This window comes from Oncorhynchus mykiss, chromosome 3 (genome assembly GCF_013265735.2).
Source record: "Oncorhynchus mykiss isolate Arlee chromosome 3, USDA_OmykA_1.1, whole genome shotgun sequence".
Classification (NCBI taxonomy): domain Eukaryota; kingdom Metazoa; phylum Chordata; class Actinopteri; order Salmoniformes; family Salmonidae; genus Oncorhynchus; species Oncorhynchus mykiss.
This window is the reverse complement of record NC_048567.1, coordinates 36481867-36509131: the sequence shown is the minus strand read 5'-3', so window position 1 is coordinate 36509131 and position 27265 is coordinate 36481867. Positions and strand designations below refer to the sequence as shown.

General features: G+C 41.2%; 1 protein-coding gene across 1 annotated transcript; it reads left to right on the top strand.

The window, feature by feature from the left end:
* Positions 1 to 3792: 3792 nt before the first annotated feature.
* Positions 3793 to 22257, top strand: LOC110504056 (transcription elongation factor A protein 3-like). The gene is made up of 11 exons (XM_036964824.1): positions 3793 to 3889; positions 9381 to 9443; positions 9677 to 9782; positions 9888 to 9977; positions 10116 to 10200; positions 15939 to 15995; positions 16333 to 16398; positions 20141 to 20209; positions 21339 to 21531; positions 21782 to 21853; positions 22249 to 22257. Exons 1-11 carry the CDS (start codon positions 3821 to 3823, stop codon positions 22255 to 22257), a joined length of 879 nt encoding a protein of 292 aa, XP_036820719.1. The 5' UTR covers positions 3793 to 3820.
* The last annotated feature ends 5008 nt before the right edge of the window (positions 22258 to 27265 follow it).

Genomic DNA, 27265 nt, shown 5'->3' with positions numbered 1-27265 from the left:
TCTAAAATTTTTGAGAGGAATGGAAGATTCGATATAGGCCGAGAGTTGTTTATATTTTCTGGGTCAAGGTTTGGCTTTTTCAAGAGAGGCTTTATTACTGCCACTTTTAGTGAGTTTGGTACACATCTGGTGGATAGAGAGACGTTTATTATGTTCAACATAGGAGGTTCAAGCACAGGAAGCAGCTCTTTCAGTAGTTTAGTTGGAATAGGGTCCAGTATGCAGCTTGAAGGTTTAGAGGCCATGATTATTTTCATCATTGTGTCAAGAGATATAGTACTAAAACACTTGAGTGTCTCTCTTGATCCTAGGTCCTGGCAGAGTTGTGCAGACTCAGGACAACTGAGCTTTGAAGGAATATGCAGATTTAAAGAGGAGTCCGTAATTTGCTTTCTAATAATCATGATATTTTCCTCAAAGAAGTTCATGAATTTATTACTGCTGAAGTGAAAGCCATCCTCTCTTGGGGAATGCTGCTTTTTAGTTAGCTTTGCGACAGTATCAAAAAGAAATTTCGGATTGTTCTTATTTTCCTCAATTAAGCTAGAAAAATAGGATGATCGAGCAGCAGTAAGGGCTCTTCGATACTGCATGGTACTGTCTTTCCAAGCTAGCCGGAAGACTTCCAGTTTGGTGTGGCGCCATTTCCGTTCCAATTTTCTGGAAGCTTGCTTCAGAGCTCGGGTATTTTCTGTATACCAGGGAGCTAGTTTCTTATGAGAAATGTTTTTAGTTTTTAGGGGTGCAACTGCATCTAGGGTATTGCTCAAGGTTAAATTGAGTTCCTCAGTTAGGTGGTTAACTGATTTTTGTCCTCTGGCGTCCTTTGGTAGACAGAGGGAGTCTGGAGGGACATCAAGGAATCTTTGTGTTGTCTGTGAATTTATAGCACGACTTTTGATGTTCCTTGGTTGGGGTCTGAGCAGATTATTTGTTGCAATTGCAAACGTAATAAAATGGTGTTCCGATAGTCCAGGATTATGAGGAAAAACATTAAGATCCACAACATTTATTCCATGGGACAAAACTAGGTCCAGAGTATGACTGTGACAGTGAGTAGGTCCAGAGACATGTTGGACAATATCCACTGAGTCGATGATGGCCCCGAAAGCCTTTTGGAGTGGGTCTGTGGACTTTTCCATGTGAATATTAAAGTCACCAAAGATTTAGAATATTATCTGCTATGACTACAAGGTCCGATAGGAATTCAGGGAACTCAATGAGAAACGCTGTATATGGCCCAGGAGGCCTGTAAACAGTAGCTATAAAAAGTGATTGAGTAGGCTGCATAGATTTCATGACTAGAAGCTCAAAAGATGAAAACGTAATTTTTTTTTTGTAAATTAAATTTTGCTATTGTTAATGTTAGCAACACCTCTGCCTTTGTGGGATGCACAGGGGATATGGTCACTAGTGTAGCCAGGAGGTGAGGCCTCATTTAACACAGTAAATTCATCAGGCTTATGCCATGTTTCAGTCAGGCCAATCACATCAAGATTATGATCAGTGATTAGTTCATTGACTATAATTGCCTTTGAAGTAAGGGATCTAACATTAAGTAGCCCTATTTTGAGATGTGAGGTATCATGATCTCTTTCAATAATGACAGGAATGGAGGAGGTCTTTATCCTAGTGAGATTGCTAAGGCGAACACCGCCATGTTAAGTTTTGCCCAACATAGGTTGAGGCACAGACACGGTCTCAATGGGGATAGCTGAGCTGACTACACTGACTGTGCTAGTGGCAGACTCCACTATGCTGGCGGGCTGGCTAACAGCCTGCTGCCTGACCTGCACCCTATTTCATTGTGGAGCTAGAGGAGTTAGAGTCCTGTCTATGTTGGTAGATAAGATGAGAGCACCCCTCCAGCTAGGATGGAGTCCGTCACTCCTCAGCTAGTCAGGCTTGGTCCTGTTTGTGGGTGAGTCCCAGAAAGAGGGCCAATTATCTACAAATTCTATCTTTTGGGAGGGACAGTTTTCAACCAGCGATTGAGTTGTGATTCAGTTTTCAACCTAAATGACAGTGATACAGTGACAGTGACACTTTGTGTGAAGCGGTTTAGAGAGTGGCATCTCTTTAACAAAGCAACTTGGAGGTTAAAGTGAAGACAAATATTCTTAAAATGGTCTGAGGCCGGGGTAATCCAATCTAAGTTAAAATCCTCTAAAACTAATAATTTGGATGACAGAAAAGGTTTGTAAAGAACACTAAAGTTGTAAAGGATACTGTAAAGACACAACCCCATCTCACACAACTTTGTCAAAATAGTCCTCATGATAAGAAGCCCAACACCAAAGTGACATCTTCTGCACAATAACGGGACTCCAACTTTCCTCCATAGTAAATTCATGGGAACACGAGAAAACACTCCAACTTGTGTGTACACTTGTGTACTATCTACAAGTTATTTTTTTGCAGCTGTCAGAGCTGTGTAGATTGTTAAAGTGGAGGTGTGTCACCACATGACCAGCACCCTGTTCAATGATGTATATAAACACTGGATTGCTATTGACCAATAAGAGGCTTTGAAGCCATTAGTTGGCTATATTGACACTCCCCAGAAACAATCCTCCATAGGAATTAATGTAATTTTACAGTATTTCAATTAAATGTTTTAAGGACAAAATTACCGGAATTTAAGTATTTTTCTTGTTGTAGTGGGGACAGTAACAGTACAACTTTCTATCTAAAAATTACACTTTAAGGAAAATGTTTGATTATATATTTTGTATTTGTATATAATAATATAATTAAAAATAATGCATTAAGGTGTATAATAGAATAAACGTGGCGAAAACAAATGTAGACATTAATAAATGCATTTCTAAAGCTTCCAAAATATTTTTTACAATGTTGGGGATTGCCAAGATGGAGGAGCGGTGGCTTTAAAACAGGGCCCCCCTTTTTTGTCATCAAGTGCATATATAAATGATTGGCCATATTTCACTGTATTAATCAAACATTAACTTCTGACCTTGTATTAGGCTACATGGTTTACTACTAAGGTATATCATATAACAATTATTCATTATATCTTCAAACTAAAGTGTAGACCCAAAGAGTGGGATATTTTAGTGTGTGGTTGGATACGCAACTATAGAGAGCAATAGTAATGGGAAAATTAATATTTGTTTTGGGATAAACGCCAGAAAAAGGTATTTGATTAACACAGGCTTAATGTTTTGTTCTATGGGATAAAGCACATAAAGGCTTCGCTTCAAAATTCACAAGAACAAAACGTATATGATCACTTCTTGTGAATTTTGAAGCGAAGCCTTTATGTGCTTTATCCCATAGAACAAAACATATAAAATGTGTTAACCTCAAACATTAGTTATGTCATTTATCCCAAAACGTCATTCTTTCCCCATTAATCTCCCCTATAAGAATTGCTTAACGAACCAGAGTAACTCATTTCCAGTTTTTAGGACTACGAACTAGCAGGCTCTATTGAGCAAGGCTCATTGGCATTGGGGTTCTCTCCAAAGTCCTCTGAAAAAGTTTGCATGGCCCACTGTATTAAAGTAAGTTTTGAAGTTATTCAATATTTTTCATATAAAGACGTTATTAGTGTCAGACCCATAGCAACGTCTATATTTAGTTGTTGCCATGTGTCTCATGGGCATTTTGACCAATTGGTCAGACGATCCGACAACTGTCTTTCTGCCTGTAATTTAAGGACACGCCCCTTCGCCGAATGGAATGGACCGCGCCATGACGTAAAGTCATATCTACGTAGGATGAACATTTACATTTTTTAATTATATATCATTTTACATAACATATATTATTGTACGTTTAATCCATGCCATAAACTATGACGCGAGAAAAGGAGTTAATTCGGATTGCAAAAAAACTGGACAAGATGGTGTCTAGAAATAACACGGTGAGAGTGTATTTTGACACCTTGTTTTATGTTGCATGTTTTTCTGTCACCTCGTGCAGTCAAATGTATGAAATCATGTGTAGATAATGCTTTATTTTGAATTTGCAATGAGTTATTCCATTGTATAGTTATCTACATTAATACAAAGTTTTACATTTCGAGGTTGTGCTTTAAAAAGTTGTGCAGGTGTTTGGCACAGAATTGTCCAGTTTTTGCCTATTAATAAGCAAGACCGTGCGATATATACACACACACACTAAATAAAACTACTAATGCAAAAGTGTGAGACTTAAAGCATGCTGGTATTCTACAACAACTCCGTGAATGGAACCCAAAGTAAACAACGCAAGTTTGTGACAGTGGCGTGCTATGGGGCTGTATTTTGTTAGTATGGGCCAATTGTTCAGTGCTGTTTTGGTGGATTGTAGAATGCAAGTCGTTCACTGATACATTTAATGAATTTCCTTATTAACATAGCGCCTGCTGTAGACTACATAAACACAACTATTTTGACTATTAGGCTACATTAATATTACAAGATTTGTACATAGTTATTATAATATTACAGTTTGTTATTGATCGTAATTTTGATTAATACCATTGATTAAACATCAATTGTAATGTTAAGTGTGATCACTTAAAAACAGACTGTAGAAACATGTGCGGTTGCTACAGTAGACCTACTACTTACAGTACAAACCCTGCCTGCAGCATTAATTCAATAATACTATGCTCCCACCATCACCCTGCTCTTCCAAGTCAACACAGGGCAAGTTGGAACCTATGTTTTTCTGGATCAAACGCGCCAAATAAATGGACAATTTGCAAACTTGATGATTGAGTTGGAAGCATGCATGGCCATGCAGACATGGATGAACAGGGAGTACAGGAGAGGGCTGAGAACGACGGAATTAATCAAACAAAAGGACCATTTGTGATGTTTATGGGACATATTGGAGTGCCAACAAAAGAAGCTCGTCAAAGGTAAGGCATGAATTATATTTTTATTTCTGTGTTTTCTGTCGTGCCTGCAGAGTACGCTTCTCTCTCTTTGTTTACTATGGTGCAATCCTCAGATGATAGCATCGTTTGCTTTCGCCGAAAAGCCTTTTTGAAATCTGACATGTTGGCTGGATTCACAACAAGTGTAGCTTTAATTTGCTATCTTGCATGTGTGATTTCATGAAAGTTAGATTTTTATAGTAATTTATTTGAATTTGGCGCTCTGCGTATTCACTGGCTTTTGGCCAGGTGGGACACTAGCGTCCCACATATCCCAGAGAGGTTAATGACGAGTTTGGAGGGTACTATGGTGTTAAATGCTGAGTTGTAGTCAATGAACAGCATTTTAACATAGGTATTCCTCTTGTCCAGATGGGATAAGGCAGTGTGCAGTGTGATGGCGATTTGCATCGTCAGTGGACCTATTGGGGTGGTAAGAAAATTGGAGTGGGTCTGGAAGTGATATGATCCTTGACTAGCATCTCAAAGCACTTCATGATGACAGAAGTGAGTGCAACGGGCGATAGTCATTTAGTTCAGTTACCTTAGCTTTCTTGGGAACAGGAACAATGGTGACCATCTTGAAGCATGTGGGGACAACATACTGGGATAGGGATTGATTGAATATGTCCGTAAACACACCAGCCAGCTGGTCTGCGCATGCTCTGAGGACGCGGCTAGTGATGCCGTCTGGGCCGGCAGCCTTGCGAAGGTTAACACGTTCAAATGTTTTACTCATGTTGGCCACGGAGTAGGAGAGCCCACAGGCTTTGGTAGCAGGCTGTGTCAGTGGCACTGTACTGTCCTCAAAGTGAGCAAAGAATTTGTTAAATTTGTCTGGGAGCAAGACGTTGCTGGGCTGGTTTTCTTTTTGTAATCCGTGATTGACTGTAGACCCTGCCACATACGTCTCGTGTTTGAGCCGTTGAATTGCGACTCTACTTTGTCTCTATACTGACGCTTTGCTTGTTTGATTGCCTTGCGGAAGGAATAGCTGTACTGTTTGCATTCAGTCACATTTCCAGTCGCCTTGCCATGATTAAAAGAAGTGGTTCACACTTTCAGTTTTGTGCATCAATCCACAGTTTCTGGTTTTAATAGTCACAGTGGATATGACATCTCCGATGCACTTGCTAATAAACTCGCTCACCGAGTCAACGTATACATCAATGTTATTGTCTGAGGCTATTCGGAACACATCCCAGTCCATGTGATCAAAAAAAATCTTGAAGCATGGAATCTGATTGGTGAGACCAGCATTGTATAGACCTGAGCATGGGCGTTTCCTGTTTTAGTTTCTGTCTATAGGCTGAGAGCAACAAAATGGAGTTGTGGTCAGATTTGCCGCAGGCTGGGCGGGGGAGGCCTTTGTATGCATTGCGGAAGTTAGAGTAGCAATGATCCAGAATGCTACCAGCTTGTGTCGCGCATTTGATATGCTGATAGAATTTAGGAAGTCTTGTTCTCAGGTTAGCTTTGTTAATATCCCCATATGCAATAAATGAAGCATCAGGACGTATGGTTTCCAGTTTACATAGAGTCCAGTGAAGTTTTTTCAGGGCCGAAGAGGTATCTGCTTGGGGGGATATACATGGCTGTTACTATAATCGAAGAGAATAATCTTGGAAGATAATGCGGTCGGCATTTGTTTGTAAGGAATTCTAGGTCAGGTGAACAAAAGGACTTGAGTTCCTGTATTACCAGAGAGATGTTTGTTTCTGTCGGCGCGAAGCATGAAGAAACCGGGTGGCTGTACCGACTCTGACAACATATCCCGAGTGAGCCATGTTTCCGTGAAACAGAGAATGTTACAATCTCTGATGTCTCTCTGGAAGGCAACTCATGCCCTAATTTCGTCCACCTTGTTATCTAGAGATTGGACATTGGCGAGTAATATACTCGGAAGCGGTGGATGGTGTGCTCGCCTTCTGAGTCTGACCAGTAGGCCACTCCATCTGCCTCTCAAGAACAAAAGTTTATCTCAATACTTTGTTATATACCCTTTGTTGGCAATGACAGAGGTCAAACGTTTTCTGTAAGTATTCACCAGGTTTTCACACACTGTTGCTGGTATTTTGGCCCATTCCTCCATGCAGATCTCCTCTAGAGCAGTGATGTTTTGGGGCTGTTGTTGGGCAACACGGACTTTCAACTCCCTCCAAAGATTTTCTATGGGGTTGAGATCTGGAGACTGGCTAGGCCACTCCAGGACCTTGAAATGCTTCTTATGAAGCCACTCCTTCGTTGCCCGGGCGGTGTATTTGGGATCATTGTCATGCTGAAAGACCCAGCCACGTTTCATCTTCAATGCCCTTGCTAATGGAAGGAGGTTTTCACTCAAAATCTCATGATACATGGCTCCATTCATTCTTTCCTTTACACGGATCAGTCGTCCTGGTCCCTTTGCAGAAAAACAGCCCCAAAGCATGATGTTTTCACCCCCATGCTTCACAGTAGGTATGATGTTCTTTGGATGCAACTCAGCATTCGTTGTCCTCCAAACACGACGAGTTGAGTTTTTACCAAAAAGTTATATTTTGGTTTCATCTGACCATATGACAATCTCCCAATCTTCTTCTGGATCATCCAAATGCTCTCTAGCAAACTTCAGACGGGCCTGGACATGTACTGGCTTAAGCAGGGGGACACGTCTGGCACTGCAGGATTTGAGTCCCTGGCGGCATAGTCTGTTACTGATGGTAGGCTTTGTTACTTTGGTCCCAGCTCTCTGCAGGCCATTCACTAGGTCCCCCCGTGTGGTTCTGGGATTTTTGCTCACCGTTCTTGTGATCATTTTGACCCCACGGTGTGAGATCTTGCGTGGAGCCCCAGATCGAGGGAGATTATCAGTGGTCTTGTATGTCTTCCATTTCCAAATAATTGCTCCCACAGTTGATTTCTTCAAACCAATTGCAGATTCAGTCTTCCCAGCCTGGTGCAAGTCTACAATTTTGTTTCTGGTGTCCTTTGACTGCTCTTTGGTCTTGGCCATAGTGGAGTTTGGAGTGTGACTGTTTGAGGTTGTGGACAGGTGTCTTTTATACTGATAACAAGTGCAAACAGGTGCCATTAATACAGGTAACGAGTGGAGGACAGAGGAGCCTCTTAAAGAAGAAGTTACAGGTCTGTGAGAGCCAGAAATCTTGCTTGTTTGTAGGTGACCAAATACTTATTTTCCACCATAATTTGCAAATAAATTCATTAAAAATCCTACAATGTGATTTTCTGGATTTTTTTTCTCTCATTTTGTCAGTCATAGTTGAAGTGTACCTATGATGAAAATTTACAGGCCTCTCTCATATTTTGAAGTAGGAGAACTTGCACAATTGGTGGCTGACTAAATAATTTTTTGCCCCACTGTATATATATTTTTTTTTTGGGGGGGGGGGGGTGTCCAAAGTAGGTCAATTTGTTCCTTTTGTAATTATTATATATTTTTTTCATCTGCAAAAGTTCACTTCAGCGCCATCACAGGCTGGTCTTCCCTGGTTGTCTGACTGTGCTGAGACCCCTCTCACCATTTGATTACCTTGGTGTACATTTATACATTATATTATCCAAGAATAGAATCAATGATTCAATCATTTAAATTACCCTTATTCCCAGATCCCAGACTGTAGACTACCCATGAACTCAAGATGGAACTTTGTATCCATTCACTGATTGTTATAATATACTGCAAAATACACCTGACCTCAGTAGACTGGTCTTCCCTGGCTGTCTGACCCTGCTGGGACCCCTGTCACCATCTGATCCTGCTAAGTCATGATGAGAATAGTGTTGTGTACTGACTGTGCTTCAACTTCTGTTGAAACAAGACAAAACATTTCCATACACACACCAGCTGTTAGATACAGATACCTGACAGATTGCTGGCTGAACTGGCTGTGGTAGCTACTAGCTAGCTAGATAGCTAGCTAAGTTAGTTCATTCATTTCAGACAGAACTTCAGTCGAGAGGGGATGAAACATTAGCTAACGTTACATGTCAGTTACACTACTAGCTCAGCTCTGGGAATATATATTTTTTCTTTCTGTTAAGTCAAACAGCAGTTACCATACCAGCTACATCAGTCAAATAAAGAGTAGCCAGTTTCTGCCCTACTTGCTTTTACAACTTAGAAAAAAGCACAACACACACATATAACAGCTGCCTCTGTTCGCATGCTCTGTGGTCTCCGGACGTCCTATATCCAGCCGGTTGAAACCACCAAACAGCCAACCCGACCACTCTGAGTCGTCCGCATGGTCCTAAAGCACACTCCTCTTTTTTTTATTATCACAATGCAATGATAAAACTGGGGGGTGACAAAAATTCAATTCCAGAATGTGTGTGTGTGTGGGGCGGGGGGGGTCATGAGGGATGGGCCGTCCGTCCCCAGTGAAAGTTGCACCCGTGGTACTACATATGTAATTAAAATAAATAATTCTGCTGCTCTCCCTGTTGGCTACAACTTCCAATACCATCATCTCCATCTTTGTGTACATAGGAGGGTGCCCTGGACCTGCTGAATGAACTGAAGAGCTTCAACATGACGCTGAAACTTCTGCAGGTAGAGGACCTTCAACAGGAAAATCCCACTCACCTGTTATGTATTATTTAGGTGTACAGAAGTTAGACTACTTCTGCGTTCAACATTAAAAATGATCAAATGCATGGGGAAGACAGTGCAGTCAATTTCCCCACAAACAGGGAATGGATTATATAGTTATGCCTACTCCAAATGATGTGTAAACTCATTATTTCAAGGATCACATGCAACAAAACATTCATTCCTCTGAATAGGAAACGAGGATCGGCATGTCTGTGAATGGAATCAGGAAGCACTGCGCAGACGACGTGGTTGTTTCCCTGTCCAAGATCCTCATCAAGGACTGGAAGAGACTGCTGGGTAGGATTGTTGGAGACTGTCTTTTAGAACGTGGAGCTGTCTGGAGTTGCGTTTTACAGTTTACACAGTACGTAGAGACAACATTTTACGCTCTTTGCCCCCTAGATGCTGCACGTACTCAGTGTACTGAGAGGCCCAATGAGATGAAGAATGGGGTTGACGCCAACAAATCCACAGGGTCCCCAGTCCCACAGGGTCCCCCTTAGAGAAAGACACCAGGTAGGTGCATACACACATACTCAAACCATTGCCTGCGTGTGAAGGCAAAAATGTAAACATAGAAAAGGGGAAGATACGGTATCTGGTGTGGCCTGTGTTTTTTTGTTGCTATAGTCACAAGAGGCTGGATGTTTCTGATTCAGATCCTGAATCTGAAAAGGAAGAATACTCTGACAAACAGCGAAAAGAGAAGCACAATGTTGAACACAAAAAAGACGAGAGAGTTGTTGACCTTAAAAAAAGAGTGATATACAGAGGCATTCAAAAACGAACAGCATGCAGAACAATCCAAAAATGTAAAATGTATAGAAGATGCCAGAAAAGAAAGAACTGTAGAACACTCCAAAAAAGAACAACACTTAGAAGAACCCAAGAACCGAAGAATCCAGAAAAGAAAGGCAAGATGTGCAAGAACCAAAGAAGGAAAGATATTTTGAAGAACCCAAGAAAGACATTACTGAATGAGTGGTTTGTATGGATATAAGGCTACAAAAAAGATGTTTGAGATGTTTATATTGGAAGCCCTTGAGATGGATTGCACACCAACCTTGTTGTTTCACTGACTTGTTCATACAGCATACCACTGGGCACAACATGCCATTTCAACGTAGAAATTTGGGTAATATTTGGTTGACATGTTGATCAATGAGATTTCAACCTTTATTCACACACTCAAAAAGCCAGCCGGAAGTTTGGTGAATTATAAATGTGTTATCACTGTGCTTGCAACCATCTAAAAGCATATCTAAATTCCAATGGGAAAACAATGTCAGATTATTGGTTTAGTTCTCATCTAAATGTGTTAGCAGTGTACTGTCAACCATTTTAAAAGCACAACAAAGTTGAAAAGGGAAGACAATGTCAGATATTTAGTATTTATTCCTAAACATAATGTTTTATCAATATGCTTCTTCTAATTGCACTACCAAATTACCTGGATTGCAGTTGAGATTACATTAAAAGTACATAGTGCAAGTGTTCAATGCTGTAGATATTCATCACAGATTATTATAGCAATTGTGAAGATCTCCACAGAACGGCAAACTTTGCACGCTATCTTGAACATGCACACTTTCTATGATTACATAAGAAGACATTTATAGTTACAGTAGGCTAACTTCAATGTGGCCGTAGATGTGTTACTCATTGTAGCCCTTTCCTGCAGTCAAATGACCTAGTGGCCACATGGGTGGAATATTATTCATAATTTCATAATTAATAAACAAATAAAATAATGTATCCGGTGTTTCAATGTCAAACGGGTTTGTTATAGTTCAGTTGTCTGTGATATATAAAGTGTAATATTGGGATGCAAACTAAACATTTTATACATCTCTATATATCTGATATGGTACATGTCTTCTTCTTTTAAGCCCATAACCATCCAAGTAGATTTGAAACACTCTGTGTGACCCTGTTTAGCCCACTGCAGTAAAAAGTTAAGGTTGAATAAATACTGTTACTTTAGTTTGTAAAATAGCCTTAACTTTATGTGATTTACTGTATTCCAAAAGTCATATTCAATTGTGTTTGGTTGTCAACACAATCAAATATCAACATTTAAAGGATATATAATGTTTGGATAATTTCATCTGTGTCACGTTCTGACCTTAGTTCCTTTGTTTTGTCTTTTTGTTTTAGTATGGTCAGGGCGTGAGTTGGGTGGGTTGTCTACGTTAGTTTTCTATGATTTGCCATTTCTGTGTTTGGCCTGGTATGGTTCTCAATCAGAGGCAGCTGTCAATCGTCCCTGATTGAGAACCATATTTAGGGAGCCTGGTTTCTATTGTGTTTTGTGGGTGGTTATTTTCTGTCTAGTGTGTTTTGTCACCTTACAGAACTGTTTCGGTTTTGTTTCTTTCTCTTTGTTATTTTGTTAAGTGTTCTGAGTTTAAATAAATATCATCATGAACATATACCACGCTGAGCTTTGGTCCTCACCTCATTCCAACGATGATCGTTACAATCTGAGCCACTGGCCTAATCCTATTCTTTAATGTTTTTTATTTAGTTGGAGATGTGAATACAACATCATTTCTTAACTTGACGACACGTTATTATGCAAGTTATTGTATTGCAAAAGTGATATTGAATTGTGTTTGTCAACTCAACCAAATATCAATATTTGAACATCAACATGTGTCTTTTGTGCCATTGACTTAGTCTGGCTTTAATTCCAGTTTGTTTACAAATTAATAATGTATATGTTGGATTCATTTCTCCATTTCAAAGTTAAAGATTGCGACTAAATCCGTTTGTGCCCAGTGGGTAGTGACCTTGTGATCATGATCAATGCATGCTTTCCTTAATCATTCGATTTGTGCAAGTTGTATTAGTTCTGGAAAGCATGGTTTTACTCAGATTCCATTTGGAATATTTCAATTTCCATTCAGGAGAGATTCTTCAGACACTCTGTCTCCTTTTCATCCTCGTCCCACCCCTCTGTCCAGATGTCTCTCAGTGAAGGTGAAGAAGGAGAGGTCAGAGGGCATGCTGTTTGTGAATAGACTGAGTTGTCTATTATGGTCCATAGTTTGTTATAGATCATCATCTACCTCTGTTTTATCAGACACAGTGAAATGTGCCCTGACATCACTGTTTTACCATTTGTTTTGTTGTCATAGGTAGTACTTTATACAGCACAGCAAAGTCAAAATCATTGCATCAATGAACATGTTCCTCCTTTTTTAATGATAAACTGTCAGCGATACACAGAAAATGTGTATGTGCCACCAGAGACTCTGGGTTCGCGCCCAGGCTCTGTCATAACCGGCCGCGTCCATGGGGCGACGCACAATTGGCCTAGCATCGTTAGGGAGGGTTTGGCCGGTAGGGAAATCCTTGTCTCATCGCGCACCAGCGACTCCTGTGGTGGCCCGGGTGCAGTGCACGCTAACCAAGGTTTCCAGGTGCACGGTGTTTCCTCCGACACATTGGTGCGGCTGGCTTCCGGTTTGGATGGCGCTGTGTTAAGAAGCAGTGCGGCTTGGTTGAGTTGTGTATCGGAGGACGCATGACTTTCAACCTTCGTCTCTCCCGAGCCCGTACGGGAGTTGTAGCGATGCGACAAGATAGTAGCTACTAAACATTTGGATACCACGAAATTGGGGAGAAAAAGGGGTACAATTTATTTTAAATTTATTTACAATTTTTTAAATGACAAACGTTTTCAGACGTTCTCTTCTGTCAAACTATATTTATTTCACAAGACATATTGGACAACAGTATAAATTGTCCTTCCTGTATTATACTTATGCAAAAATGTGTATTCTATTCTACTGAGCCATTTACTTTATGTTCGTTCGTATTCTTATCTTTTATTACTTCTTATAGTTGTTGCATTGTCGAGGAGCAACCTGCAAGCAGTGATGGCAAAAGTCCGGAATTGTCATACTTGTGTAAAAGTAAAGATACCGTAATAGAAAATGACTCAAGTGAAAGTCACCCAGTAAAATACTACTTGAGTAAACGTCAAAGTATTTGGTTTTAAATATACTTAAGTATCAAAAGTAAATGTAATTGCTAAAATATACTTAATTATATTTTCTTGAGGCGGCAGGTAGCCTAGTGGTTAGAGCATTGGGCCAGTAACCGAAAGGTTACAGAAAATGGGTGTCAAGGAAAATGTATGGAGTAAAAATATATCATTTTCTTTAGGAATGTAGTAAAGTAAAAGTTGTCAAAAATATAAATTGTAAAGTACAGATACCGCAATAAACTACTTAAATAGTGTATTTTTACTTAAGTACACCACTGCCTGCAAGTAAGCTTTTCGTTGGATGGTGCATGTGTATCCCCTATACACAACTATTAAAACTTTAAACATGAGTGTGCTACTATACTATCGATAGCAATGATGAATAGTAGTGATGATTGAAAATAATATTTTACATTTAGAAAAGAGCCTTCGTGGATTTCTGTGGTTAGAAAAGAGACTCCAGACCCCAATGCTCCTTTTGCACCTCTCCATCTCCATCCTCCCCCTCCTATGAAGCGCCCGTCAGTGGAAGTCAAAAAGGAGAGGTCACTGTGATGTTGCATGGTTGTTTTTTTGTGTGGTTACTTTTGAGTGTTAGCAATGTTTGTTCTCTGTGACATTGTTGAACTGCTCCTATTGATAGATATGCTAAATGGATTATATTCATTCCGACACAACGCATTTTTGTTGCTTTTCCTTGTGAAGTTTCAAACATCACTTTCTTTGCTGTTTGCTACCCAGAGAGGAGTTGTCAGATTACAAACCCGTTTCTCTGAAGGTGATGTCATCTGACCATGTGAAAAAGGATGGGTCTGGGATCTGTAAATCATACTACCTCATTCATGTTAAGTTTGCTCAATTGTGTTTAGCCTTTTCAGTACATGTTCCTAATGTAATGATAAATATAGTATCCAACAGTAATTTAATAGTTCCTGTTATATAGTGCCTTCGGAAAGTACCTTGACCTTTTCCACATTTTGTTAGGTTCTCTGGGTTGTACATTACCCCATAATGACTAAGAAAAAACTAGTTTAGAAATTATCGCTAATTTATTAAGAATAAAAACAAAAAAATATCAGTATTCAGACCCTTTGTTGAAGCACCTTTCGCAGTGATTACAGCCTCGAGTCTTCTTGGGTATGACACTACAAGCTTAGCACACCTGTATTTGGGGAGTTTCTCCAAGTCTTCTCTGCAGAGCCTCTCAAACTCTGTCAGGTTCGATGGGGAGCGTCGCTGCACAGCTATTTTCATGTCTCTAGAGATTTTTGATTGGGTTCAAGTCCGGGCTCTAGCTGGGCCAGCCACTCAAGGACATTCAGAGACTTGTCTCGAAGCCACTCCTGCGTTGTCTTGGCTGTGTGCTTTGGGTCGTTGTCCTGTTGGAAGGTGAATCCCAGTCTGAGGGCCTGACTAGTCTCCCAGTCCCTGCGCTGAAAAACAACCCCACAGAATGATGCTGCCACTACCATGCTTCAACGTAGGGATGGTGCCAGATTTCCTCCAGACGTGACGCTTGGCATTCATCAGACCAGAGAATCTTGTTTTCCCATGGTCTGAGAATCTTTAGGTGCCTTTTGGCAAACTCCAAGTGGGCTGTCATGTGCCTTTTTTGTTACTGAGGAGTGGCTTCCGTCTGGCCTCTCTACCATAAAAACCTAATGGTGGAGTGCTGCAGAGATGGTTGTCTTTCTGGAAGGTTCTCCCATCTCCACAGAGGAACTCTAGAGCTCTGTCAGAGTGACCATTGAGTTCTTGGTCACCTCCCTTGACCAAGGCCCTTCTCTCCCGATTGCTGAGTTTGGCCGGGTGGACAGCTCTAGGAATAGTCTTGGTGGTTCCAAACTTCTTCCATTTAACAATGATGGAAGCCACTGTGTTCTTAGGGACCTTCAATGCTGCAGAAATGTTTTGGTAGCCTTTCCCAGATCTGTGCCTCGACACAATCCTGTCTCGGAGCTGTACGGACAATTCCTTCGACCTCATGGCTTGGTTTTTGTTCTGACATGCACTGTCCACTGTGGGACATTATATAGACAGGTGTGTGCCTTTCCAAATCATGTCCAATCAATTGAATTTACCACAGGTGGACTCCAAGTTGTAGAAACATCTTAAGGATGATCAATAGAAACAGGATGTACCTGAGCTCAATTTAGAGTCTCATAAGCAAAGAGTCTGAATACTTATGTAAATAAGGTATTTTTTTGTTTTGCAAACATTTCTAAAAACCTGTTTTCGCTTTGCCATTATGGGGTGTTCTGTGTAGATGGTTGAGGAAATTGTTTTATTTGATCCATTTTAGAATAGGGCTGTAACAAAACACAATTTGGAAAAAGTCGAAGGGTCTGAATACTTTCATGACATTCTCTAAATGTGGATGATGATATAATTTTGTTAAATTAGATGAAGATTATTATGACAACAGTTGCAAAGCACCGCTAACCGTTCTCCTTTTGCAGAAAATACTCCGATAGCAAAGTGCCCAAAGGACCATCTGTTGATGCCAAGGAAGAAAGGTTGGCAGGCCATAGTGCACAGGTGCATGCATAATTATACACTGCATGTGGGCCTATGTGCTTGTTTAAGTTGAATCCCACTGACATGAGTTGTGGTTGTATTATTTGGTGATATTAGAGAGTTGTGTTAACCCCTTCATTGGTGCAGAGGTCTTCATAGGGAAATACTGTATGTGTGCATATTTATCTGTGCTTCGCCACCTTGTCATGTTGTCTGACCTCTGCTGGTGAAGCTGTTTGATCAAGCATGCCTGCTCCCTGAATGCTGTGTGCTTTTTTCCAATCAGCAATGGCTGCAATACATGCAAATGTTACGTACAAATGTTTCCTGTTTCAGAAACGATTTGTCAGATTCCAAACCAAAACCTGCTAAAAGTCCTAGTCTGGATGGCAAGAAAGACAGGTCTGCATAAGCAGGATCATATTATTTTACCAGGCAAGTCAGTTAAGAACAAATTCTTATTTTCAATGACGGCCTAGAAACAGTGGGTTAACTGCCTGTTCAGGGACATAACGACAGATTTGTACCTTGTCAGCTCGGGGGTTTGAACTTGCAACCTTCCGGTTACTAGTCCAACGCTCTAACCACTAGGCTACCAATTATTGGTGGATGTACAGTCATGGCCAAAAGTTTTGAGAATGACACAAATACTAATTTCCACAAAGTTTGCTGCTTCATTGTCTTTAGATACTTTTGTCAGATGTTACTATGGAATACAGTATAATTACAAGTATTTCATGAGTGTCAAAGGATTTTATTGACAATTACATGAAGTTAATGCAAAGAGTCAATATTTGCAGTGTTGACCCTTCTTTTTCAAGACCTCTGCAATCCGCTCTGACATGCTGTCAATTAACTTCTGGGCCACATCCTGACTGATGGCAGCCCATTCTTGCATAATCAATGCTTGGAGTTTGTCAGAATTTGTGGGGTTTTGTTTGTCTACCCGCCTCTTGAGGATTGACCATAAATCAATGGGATTAAGATCTGGGGAGTTTCCTGGCCATGGACCCAAAATATCGATGTTTTGTTCCCCGAGCCACTTAGTTATCACTTTTGCCTTATGGCAAGGTGCTCCATCATCCTGGAAAAAGCATTGTTCGTCACCAAACTGTACTTGGATGGTTGGGAGGAGTTGCTCTCGGAGGCTGTGTTCTTAGACAAAATTGTGAGTGAGCCCACTCCCTTGGCTGAGAAGCAACCCCACACATGAATGGTCTCAGAATGCTTTACTGTTGGCATGACACCGGACTGATGGTAGCGCATTCTTGTCTTCTCCGGACAAGCTTTTTTTCCGGATGCCCCAAACAATCGGAAAGGGGATTCATCAGAGAAAATGATTTTACCCCAGTCCTCAGCAGTCCAATCCCTGTACCTTTTGCAGAATATCAGTCTGTCCCTGATGTTTTTCCTGGAGAGAAGTGTCTTCTTTGCTGACGTTTTTGACACCAGACCATCCTCCAAAAGTCTTCGCATCACTGTGCGTGCAGATGCACTCACACCTGCCTGCTGCCATTCCTGATCAAGCTCTGTACTGGTGGTGCCCCGATCCCGCAGCTGAATCAACTTTAGGAGACGGTCCTGGCGCTTGCTGAACTTTCTTGGGCAGCCTGAAGTCTTCTTCACAACAATTGAACCGCTTTCCTTGAAGTTCTTGATGATCAGATAAATGGTATATTTAGGTGCAATCTTACTGGCAGCAATATCCTTGCCTGTGAAGCCCTTTTTGTGCAACGCAATGATGACGGCACGTGTTTCCTTGCAGGTAACCATGGTTGACAGAGGAAGAATAATGATTCCCAGCACCACCCTCCTTTTGAAGCTTCCAGTCTGTTATTTGAACTCAATCAGCATGACAGAGTGATCTCCAGCCTTGTCCTCGTCAACACTCACACCTGTGTTAACAAGAGAATCACTGACATTATGTCAGCTGGTCCTTTTGTGGCAGGGTTGAAATGCAGTGGAAATGTTTTGGGGGATTCAGTTCATTTCCATGGCAAAGAGGGACTTTGCAATAAATTGCAATTCATCTGCTCACTCTTCATAATATTCTGGAGAAAATGCAAATTGCCATCATACAAACTGAGGCAGCAGACTTTGTGAAAATTAATATTTGTGTCATTCTCAAAACTTTTGGCCACGACTGTACTAAACTTCACTCTAAAAACACTTATTGACCTCACTTTTAAAACTATATGAAGTGAACTTTGAAGGAAAATAATTCAATCAAGAAATATTGTAATTTGTAAAGCTCTTTTCTCACACCCAAGGCACTGATTTGTTTTATATAATAATAAAAGCAGACAACAATCAATGCTATATACAGGTGTTGTCCAATCCGTTGAAAATAATTAACATTGGTCATTGAAAGCTTTTCTGAACAGCTCAGTCATTTAGCTTTGCCTTAAGTAAGGCCAGAGACTCTACAGCCCTGACAGTGACTTTAAGTGCGTTCCACAGCCTAGGAGCCGCACAACTGAAAGCCCTGTCACCCATAGTTTTTTGTCTGCTCTGGGACTGCTGAAGGGAGATGGACTTGTAGGAGTGAACGGAGTGTACGACGAAGTCAGACAGATACTTGGGTCCAGAGTTGTGGATAGCTTGGTAGGTGTGAAGTCAATGTGTGAGCATGTGGGGAGCCAGTGGAGGTTGAACAGAGTTGGAGTGATGTACTCATTGGGGAAGTGTGGTTGAGGACACATGCAGCACAGTTCTGGACATATTGTAGCCTTCTTAGGCACTTGTCATATTTGTCAACCAACACGGTATTACAATAGTCCAAACGGGATAAGATAAACATGTGGATGAGTTGCTCAGCTGAAGGCTGTAAAAGTGTAGGTTACATAGGTCGTAACCTGGCAATGCTCCATAGATAGAAAAATTTAACTTTGGTAACACTTCTGATGTGGGCCTCAAACGAGAGCTGACTGTCAAATATCACACCCAGATTGCGGACCTCACTGGAGGGGAGGACCTTGACACCATCAATATTGAGGCTGTAGCTGCTGATTTAGTCCATGATGCGAGTGCCAATCAGGAAGACCTCTGTCTTTTTGCAGTTTAACTGCAGGAAACTCAGCTGTATCCACGCTTTGCTGTCCTGCATGCAACTGACCAGGAATGCAGTGGCATTGGCAGTGTTTGTGGAGATATACAGCTGAGTATCTTCAGCATAAAAGTTAAAGCCCAGTCCATGTTTCCCAGTGGCAGCATGTAGATTCAAAACAGTAGCTGCCCGAGCCTTGAGGGACCCCCTGGCGGATCAGTGAGATAGGACCTGAACCAGTCCTGGACAGTGTCTGACAGGCCCGGTAGCTTCACCTTGCGGTCCAGCAGAATGGCATCGCTGAATGCTGCATTGAGGTCCAGCAGTATGAGGATGCTGGCAGCCCCAGAGTCTGCATTCATGAGGAGGTCATTGGTGACCCTTACCAAGGCAGTCTCTGTGTCTGAAACCAGACGGGAAGGGCTCAAGTAGGTTGTGAGTGGCAAGATGTTGTTGGACTTGGCTAGACATATCATGTTTGAGGAGCTTACTCAGCAAGGTCAGGTTGGAGATAGGCCTGTAGTTCTGGAGGTTGTCAGGGTCAGATCCAGGCTTTTTAAGTACTGGTGTGACTGCGGCGAGTTTGAGCTGTGGAGGGACACATCCAGTGGTTCATGATTTCTGTGAAGAAAAGGCTCCAGAACAGATAACTAGGACTTGACAAGTGAGGTGGGGATAGGGTCAAGTGAGCAAGTGGTGGGCCTCATTGTTCTAACCAGCTTGGTTACATCAGCTGCAGTGACTGTGGTGAACATGGAGAACCTTGACCCAGGGAGCATAGGACTGTGTAGATCAACTACAGGGTCTGGAGAGGACAGGATGATGTTATTGAGATTTTCAATTTTGCTTTGGAAGAAACAAAGGTATTGATTGCACCGTTCTGGGGAGGCTGAGGTAGCAGAGTTGTTCACAGGCTGAAGGAGCTTGCTCACAGTAGAGAACAGCACCTGGGAGTAACCACTGCTGTTGCTGATCAGTTGGGAGTAGTAGTAGTAACATGGTCAAATGAAAGTAAAAAAAACAGTATCTAGCACTCACTCAGATGAACAGCAGTGTCACAAGGTGACAGGTTTTCCTCTCTCTCTCTCGTTGTTGTAGAAAGGACTCCACTGACTCCAAGCACAGCCTTTCTGTGAAACGTCATTCGACTGACTCCAAATCTGACAGGTAGGTACTGGCTCTCATTCAGATTCATTACTATGACTGACACTTCTCTGGTCATTACTGCTAATATCCTTAATAAGGCAGAACAGTTGAAACTGGAGCAGCAGCACGGCCAGGTGGACTGGGGACAGCAAGGAGTCATCATGTCAGGTAGTCCTGAGGCATAGTCCTAGGGCTCAGGTCCTCCGAGAGAGAGAAAGAAAGAGAGAAAGAGAGAATTAGAGAGAGCACACTTACATTCACACAGGACACCGAATAGGACAGGAGAAGTACTCCAGATATAACAAACTGACCCCAGCCCCCCGACACATAAACTACTGCAGCATTAATACTGGAGGCTGAGACATGAGGGGTCAGGAGACACTGTGGCCCCATCCGAGGACACCCCCGGACAGGGCCAAACAGGAAGGATATAACCCCACCTAGTTTGCCAAAGCACAGCCCCCACACCACTAGAGGGATATCTTCAACCACCAACTTACCATCCTGAGACAAGGCCGAGTATAGCCCGGGGGGGGCGCGAACCCAGACAGGAAGATCACATCAGTGACTCAACCCACTCAAGTGACGCACCCCCCCAGGGACGGTATGAAAGAGCCCCAGTAAGCCAGTGACTCAGCCCCTGTAATAGGGTTAGAGGCAGAGAATCCCAGTGGAAAGAGGGGAACCGGCCAGGCAGAGACAGCAAGGGCGGTTCGTTGCTCCAGAGCCTTTCCGTTCACCTTCCCACTCCTGGGCCAGACTACACTCAATCATATGACCCACTGAAGAGATGAGTCTTCAGTAAAGACTTAAAGGTTGAGACCGAGTTTGCCTACATGGGTAGGCAGACCATTCCATAAAAATGGAGCTCTATAGGAGAAAGCCCTGCCTCCAGCTGTTTGCTTAGAAATTCTAGGGACAATTAGTAGGCCTGCGTCTTGTGACCGTAGCGTACGTGTAGGTATGTACGGCAGGACCAAATCAGAGAGATAGGTAGGAGAAAGCCCATGTAATGCTTTGTAGGTTAGCAGTAAAACCCATGACCCACCCCTGCCTCTAACATATTCCTAAGATGTTGTATTAATGAGAGAGAGAGTCAAGAAAGTCAAGCACCTACCAAAACATTTGAGTAGACACGTTTCCCTCAGAGATTTCATCCATCTATCTATCTATCTATCTATCTATCTATCTATCTATCTATCTATCTGATGACTAGTGATGAGCTGAAGCAGCTGAGGAACAATCTGACTAAGGAGGCCATTAGGGAACACCAGCTGTCCAAAACCAGCGGTACCATTTCTGATCTGTTTCAGTGCAGTAAAAAGAACTGCATCTACAACCAGGTAAACATACCATATTCTGCATATTACAAGGTATATACTATATTTTACTTAAACAGATACACACTGCTCACTGCACTGTAAACATACATATGCTCTACATACTGACCCAATATCAGTTTTATATTGTACGCTCTACCAGTTCCAGTTACATTTTACACAGTGAGATACAGTGGAGACAGCTTGTGCTGTTGAATGAAAGCTGCCTTCGTATTAACTGTGTGTGTGTTTGTGTGTGTGTGTGTGTGTGTAGATGCAGACCCGCAGCGCTGACGAGCCTATGACCACTTTTGTTCTTTGTAACGAGTGTGGGAACCGCTGGAAGGTGAGACATTTCCCTCACCAGTTCAGATAAAGCCCATTAAAATACATAACGCTAGCCCAGCACATACAGTGGTGTCTGAGGCATAACAATCAAATCAAATCAAATCAAATTTATTTATATAGCCCTTCGTACATCAGCTGAGCTGATATCTCAAAGTGCTGTACAGAAACCCAGCCTAAAACCCCAAACAGCAAGCAATGCAGGTGTAGAAGCACGGTGGCTAGGAAAAACTCCCTAGAAAGGCCAAAACCTAGGAAGAAACCTAGAGAGGAACCAGGCTATGTGGGGTGGCCAGTCCTCTTCTGGCTGTGCCGGGTGGAGATTATAACAGAACAATGGTCCACAGACATAAATAATCTATTAATTTACTAATATTAATTTGTTTTCTATTCCAGTTCTGCTGATGTGGCCCACCTCCAATGACGATGTTGCAGACCACATTTTTCTATGAGGGGTTATAATGTTTAGCAATGAGTAATTTTACAAAAACAAAAATGAATACTTACAATTTATAATTGACTTTTTAAGATGGGCTCCCGAGTGGCGCAGCGGTCTAAGGCACTGCATCTCAGTGCAAGAGGCATCACTACAGTCTCTGGTTCAATTCCAGGCTGTATCATCTGGCCGTGATTGGGAGTCCCATAGGGCAGGGCACAATTGGCCCAGCGTCGTCCGGGTTTGGCTGGGGTAGGCCGTCATTGTAAATAAGAATTTGTTCTTAATTAACTGACTTATTTTAAATGTAACCTTTATTTAACTATGGTGATTTTAATGGGGTTTGAAACATTTTTGTAAGATGCAGGGGTTGAGACAGTCTCCAGATTGATGGCAGTGTCATTTAATCTGTCCTGGTTGGACACAGGTAATTCAATGGTGCTGAGGAGATGCAGCAGCCTTTTATGAATTTCACTGACATCAAAATTGTTTTTTTCCCATCGTTAAAAAAAGTAATTATAGTCTTTAAATCCGCAAAGACCACAGATCAAATCAGAAATCAAGTATGAAAGCTTATCATGCAACCCGTTTCAATTAAAACATCTTTATTGTTAAAATCTCAAGCCCAAACTTCTGAGGTTTTATTGTCACTGTTTGGGCTTCAGTTAGGGAATAATATGATTCATTTTTCTAGATATAGTAAAGACCAAAAAACGGTATTTATGAAATTTGTGGGTTTCGCTCTGTGAAATTTTAAAAGAGCAGCTAAAATGTATATACATATTTATGAATAAGTGGAGTTGATTATTTTCATATGTACTGTATAATATATGAAATAGTAATAAGTCTCCTACATATTGCTTTGCATCATAATTGAATGAGTAAACAGTATTGAAATTATGCTAATTAATACAAAATAATGTCATTGTCAAATTGTGTTTGAACAACCGGTGAAATGGAAAAGTCAATATACAGTACCACTAAGGGCAGCCACAAGATGGCGAGGAAGAGTAATTTATACTGTAAGAGCTCCCACTTGCAAATGACATATCATTTAGGGACTGAATGTTATTTACAGTACCAGTCAAAAGTTTGTACACACCTACTCATTCAAGGGTTTTTCTTTATGTTTACTGTTTTCTACATTGTATAATAATAGTGAAGACATCAAAACTATGAAATAACATATATGGAATCATGCAGTAACCAGCATTTATTTTTAAACAAATCAAAATATATTTGAGGTTCTTCAAAGTAGCCACCCTTTGCCTTGATGAAAGCTTTGTACACTCTTAGCATTCTCTAAACCAGCTTCATGAGGTAGTCACCTGGAATGCATTTAAATTAACAGGTGTGCCTTGTTAAAAGTTAATTTGTGGAATTTCTTTCCTTAATGAGTTTGAGCCAATCAGTTATGTTGTGACAAGATAGGGGTGGTATACAGAAGACCTATTTGGTAAAAGACCAAGTCCATATTATGGCAAGAGCAGCTCAAATAAGTTCATTAGAGTTAACTGCACCTCAGATTGCAGCCCAAATAAATGCTTCAGAGTTTATGTAACAAACACATCTCAACATCAACTGTTCAGAGGAGACTGACTGCATTAATCAGGCCTTCATGGTCGATTTGCTGTGAAGAAACAACTACTAAAGGACACCAATAAGAAGAAGAGACTTGCTTGGGCCAAGAAACATGAGCAATGGACATTAGACTGGTGGAAATCTGTCCTTTGGTCTGATGAGTCAATTTTTAGATTTTTGGTTCCAAACGCAGAGTAGGTGAACAGATGATCTCTGCATGTGTGGTTCCCACCATGAAGCATGGAGGAGGAGGTGTGAGGGTGCTTTGCTGGTGACACTGTCTGATTTATTTAGAATTCAAGGCACACTTAACCAGCATGGCTACCACAGCATTCTGCAGCGATGCGCCATCCCACCTGGTATTCCCTTCCCCTGGGTTTCCCTTCCCCTATCATTTGATTTTCAACAGGACAATGACCCAACACACCTTCAGGCTGTGTAAGGGCTATTTGACAAAGAAGGAGAGTGATGACCTGCTGCATCAGATGATGACCTGGCAATCACCCGACCTCAACCCAATTGAGATGGTTTGGAATGAGTTGGACCGCAGAGTTAAGGAAAAGCATCCAATAAGTGCTCAGCATATGTGGGAACTCCTTCAAGACTGTTGGAAAAGCATTATAGGTGAAGCTGGTTGAGAGAATGTCTAGAGTGAGCGAAGCTGTCCTCAAGGCGGTGGTGGTGGCTATTTTAACGATTGTAAAATATGAAATATATTTTGATTTGTTAACACTTTTTTCTGGTTGCTACATGATTCCATATGTGTTATTTTATAGTTTTGATGTCTTCACTGTTATTCTACATTGTAGAAAATTAAGAAAAACCCTTCAATGAGTAGGTGTGTCAAAACTATTGACGGGTACTGTATAATGAGGGTTACATGGAGAAAAATGGACCTCTGAAATGAAAATGGATAGCCCTTCAGCAAAATATATTTTACCTAACGCATTTTACCTACCGCTGAAAAAAACAAGTGACGCTTCGCTATACCCAAAATAATAATTGCGCTGGCATGTGTTGTGAAATATGTTATGAATGTATTGTAATGTTTTTAAAATTGTATAACTGCCTTTATTTTGCTGGATCCCAGGAAGAGGAGCTGCTGCCTTGGATCCATAATAAATACAAATACCGTGTCATATTCCATTGCTCCATCAGTTGGCCAAGTCTTTTCACATTTGAAGTCTGATATTCAAGCACTGCAGGTGTCACTATTGGATCTAAAGTTGGTGGTAAATCCAAACAAAACGCATACTTTTTTGTAGGTCCCATAACCCATATTTAAATTAATTTGTAATGATTAGTTTGCATGGTACACAAATTGAGTGAGTTCCTTCCTGCAAACATCTTAGTATCTGGCTTGATGACAAACATGTCACTGAGCTGGTGAAACAGTTTAAGTTTAAGGTTGGTTTCTTTTACATAATTAAAGCATGTCTCACTTGTAATTAGAAAGGAAATTGTCCAGGACATTTTTATGTAATTTTTTGTTTACGGGGATATCAGAAAGTATTTAAACCCCTTGACCTTTTCCACATTTTGTTGTATTACAGCCTGAATTTAAAATGGATTAAATTGAGAGAAAAAATTGTGACTGGCCAACACACAATACACCATAATATGTTGTTCAAAATACTGCAAAATATGTGACAAAGCAATTAACTTTTTGTTCTGAATACAAAGTATTATGTTTGGGGAAAATCCAATGCAACACATTACGTTACTGAGTACCAATTTCCATATTTTCAAGCATAGTAGTGGCTGCATCATGTTATGGGTTTGCTTGTAATTTTTAAGGACTGGGGAGTTTTTCAGGATAAAAAAAATTGACGGAATAGAGCTAAGAACAGGCAAAATCCTAGAGGAACCCCTGGTTTAGTCTGCTTTCCACCAGACAGTAGGAGATGAATTCACCTTTCAGCAGGACAATACCCTATAATACATGGCCAAATCTACACTGGAGGTGCTTACCAAGAAGACAGTGAATGTTTCTGAGTGGCCAAGTTACAGTTGACATAATCTATGGCAAGACCTGAAAATGGTTGTCTAGCAATGATCAACAACCAATTTGAGCTTGAAATATTGTGAAACGAAAAATGGGCAAATGTACAATCCAGGTGTGAAAAGCTCAGACTTACCCAGAAAGACTGTAATCACAGCTGTAATTGCTGTCAAAGGTGCCTCTACATAGTATTGACTCAATACATCAATAAGCTGATCCCAAACAATTTAAACCAGCATCAGGAAATTGAGTCTATCATAGTTCACTTGGGATTCAATGACATTATGAAGGGCAGCTCAGAACAGCTGAAGATGGATTTTATAAAGAACTGATTGGGTCACTATTTGACACCAACCAACGCCAATAATATATGTCCTCCTGCCCTCCCTAAATCGTGACATTTAACAGTTCAGCAGACTTTAAACCCTCTATACCTGGCTACGTTACTATTGCAGCTCTGTGGGTGTAACATTTATTCAACATTTTGATATCTTCTGGAAACAAAGCTCCTATTATAAAAAGATGGGATACATCCAAGTCATTTGGGTTCCTGGATCCTTGCACAGCATTTTGTGCCTAAACTTGGTGTAAGGACAAGCCTGTGGTAAAAAGGGTCACATCGAGCGAGCCTGCAGAAACAAAGAGAGCTCAGAGAAAACGTCAAAGACTGAAAACAAAGAAAAAGACAGTACCAATGAAGGATAAAGAGATGCTCACGCATTTGAGCAAGAAAACAGAGATGAGTGACTCATCAGAAGAGGAAGTCACACTGAATATACTAATTGTTGCTGGATGGCTACACGGCTACTATATGTCTCTCCCTTACTAGAGGGGCAGTCGTTGCGCAGGGAGAGTGACACAGGCAGCTGTCCCTGGTGTCAGACACAGTCTACAAAAAGACACTAAAACACCTTCCACTTCAGCCAGCACACATGGTGTTAAAGACGTACACAGGTGAATCTCTCGCTGTGAGAGGCATTACTGATGTCGCAGTTCAGTTAAACAGACAAACTGAAAAGCTGCCACTATGTCGTGAAAGGAGACTTATCCAGCACTACTGGGACCATCGTGGCTGGAGAAAATCAAACTGGACTGGCCATCAGTGCATACAATGACACATGGAGAGACAGGCCTACCTGCCACCTACCTGCCAAACATTACAGAGGAGTATTTCATGGAGATCATGAAATACATTACAATGAAACTTAGCATTAAACCAGAGAGTAAATCAACGTTTCTGAAAGCACCTTATGATACCTTATGCTATCAGACCAAAAGTCAAGGCTGACTTGGACTCTTTAGTCAAGAACAAAGTACTGGAGCCGGTCAGTGTGGTTGAATGGCCAACACCCATCATACCAGTCCTTAAGAAGGATGGTGGAATCATGATGTGT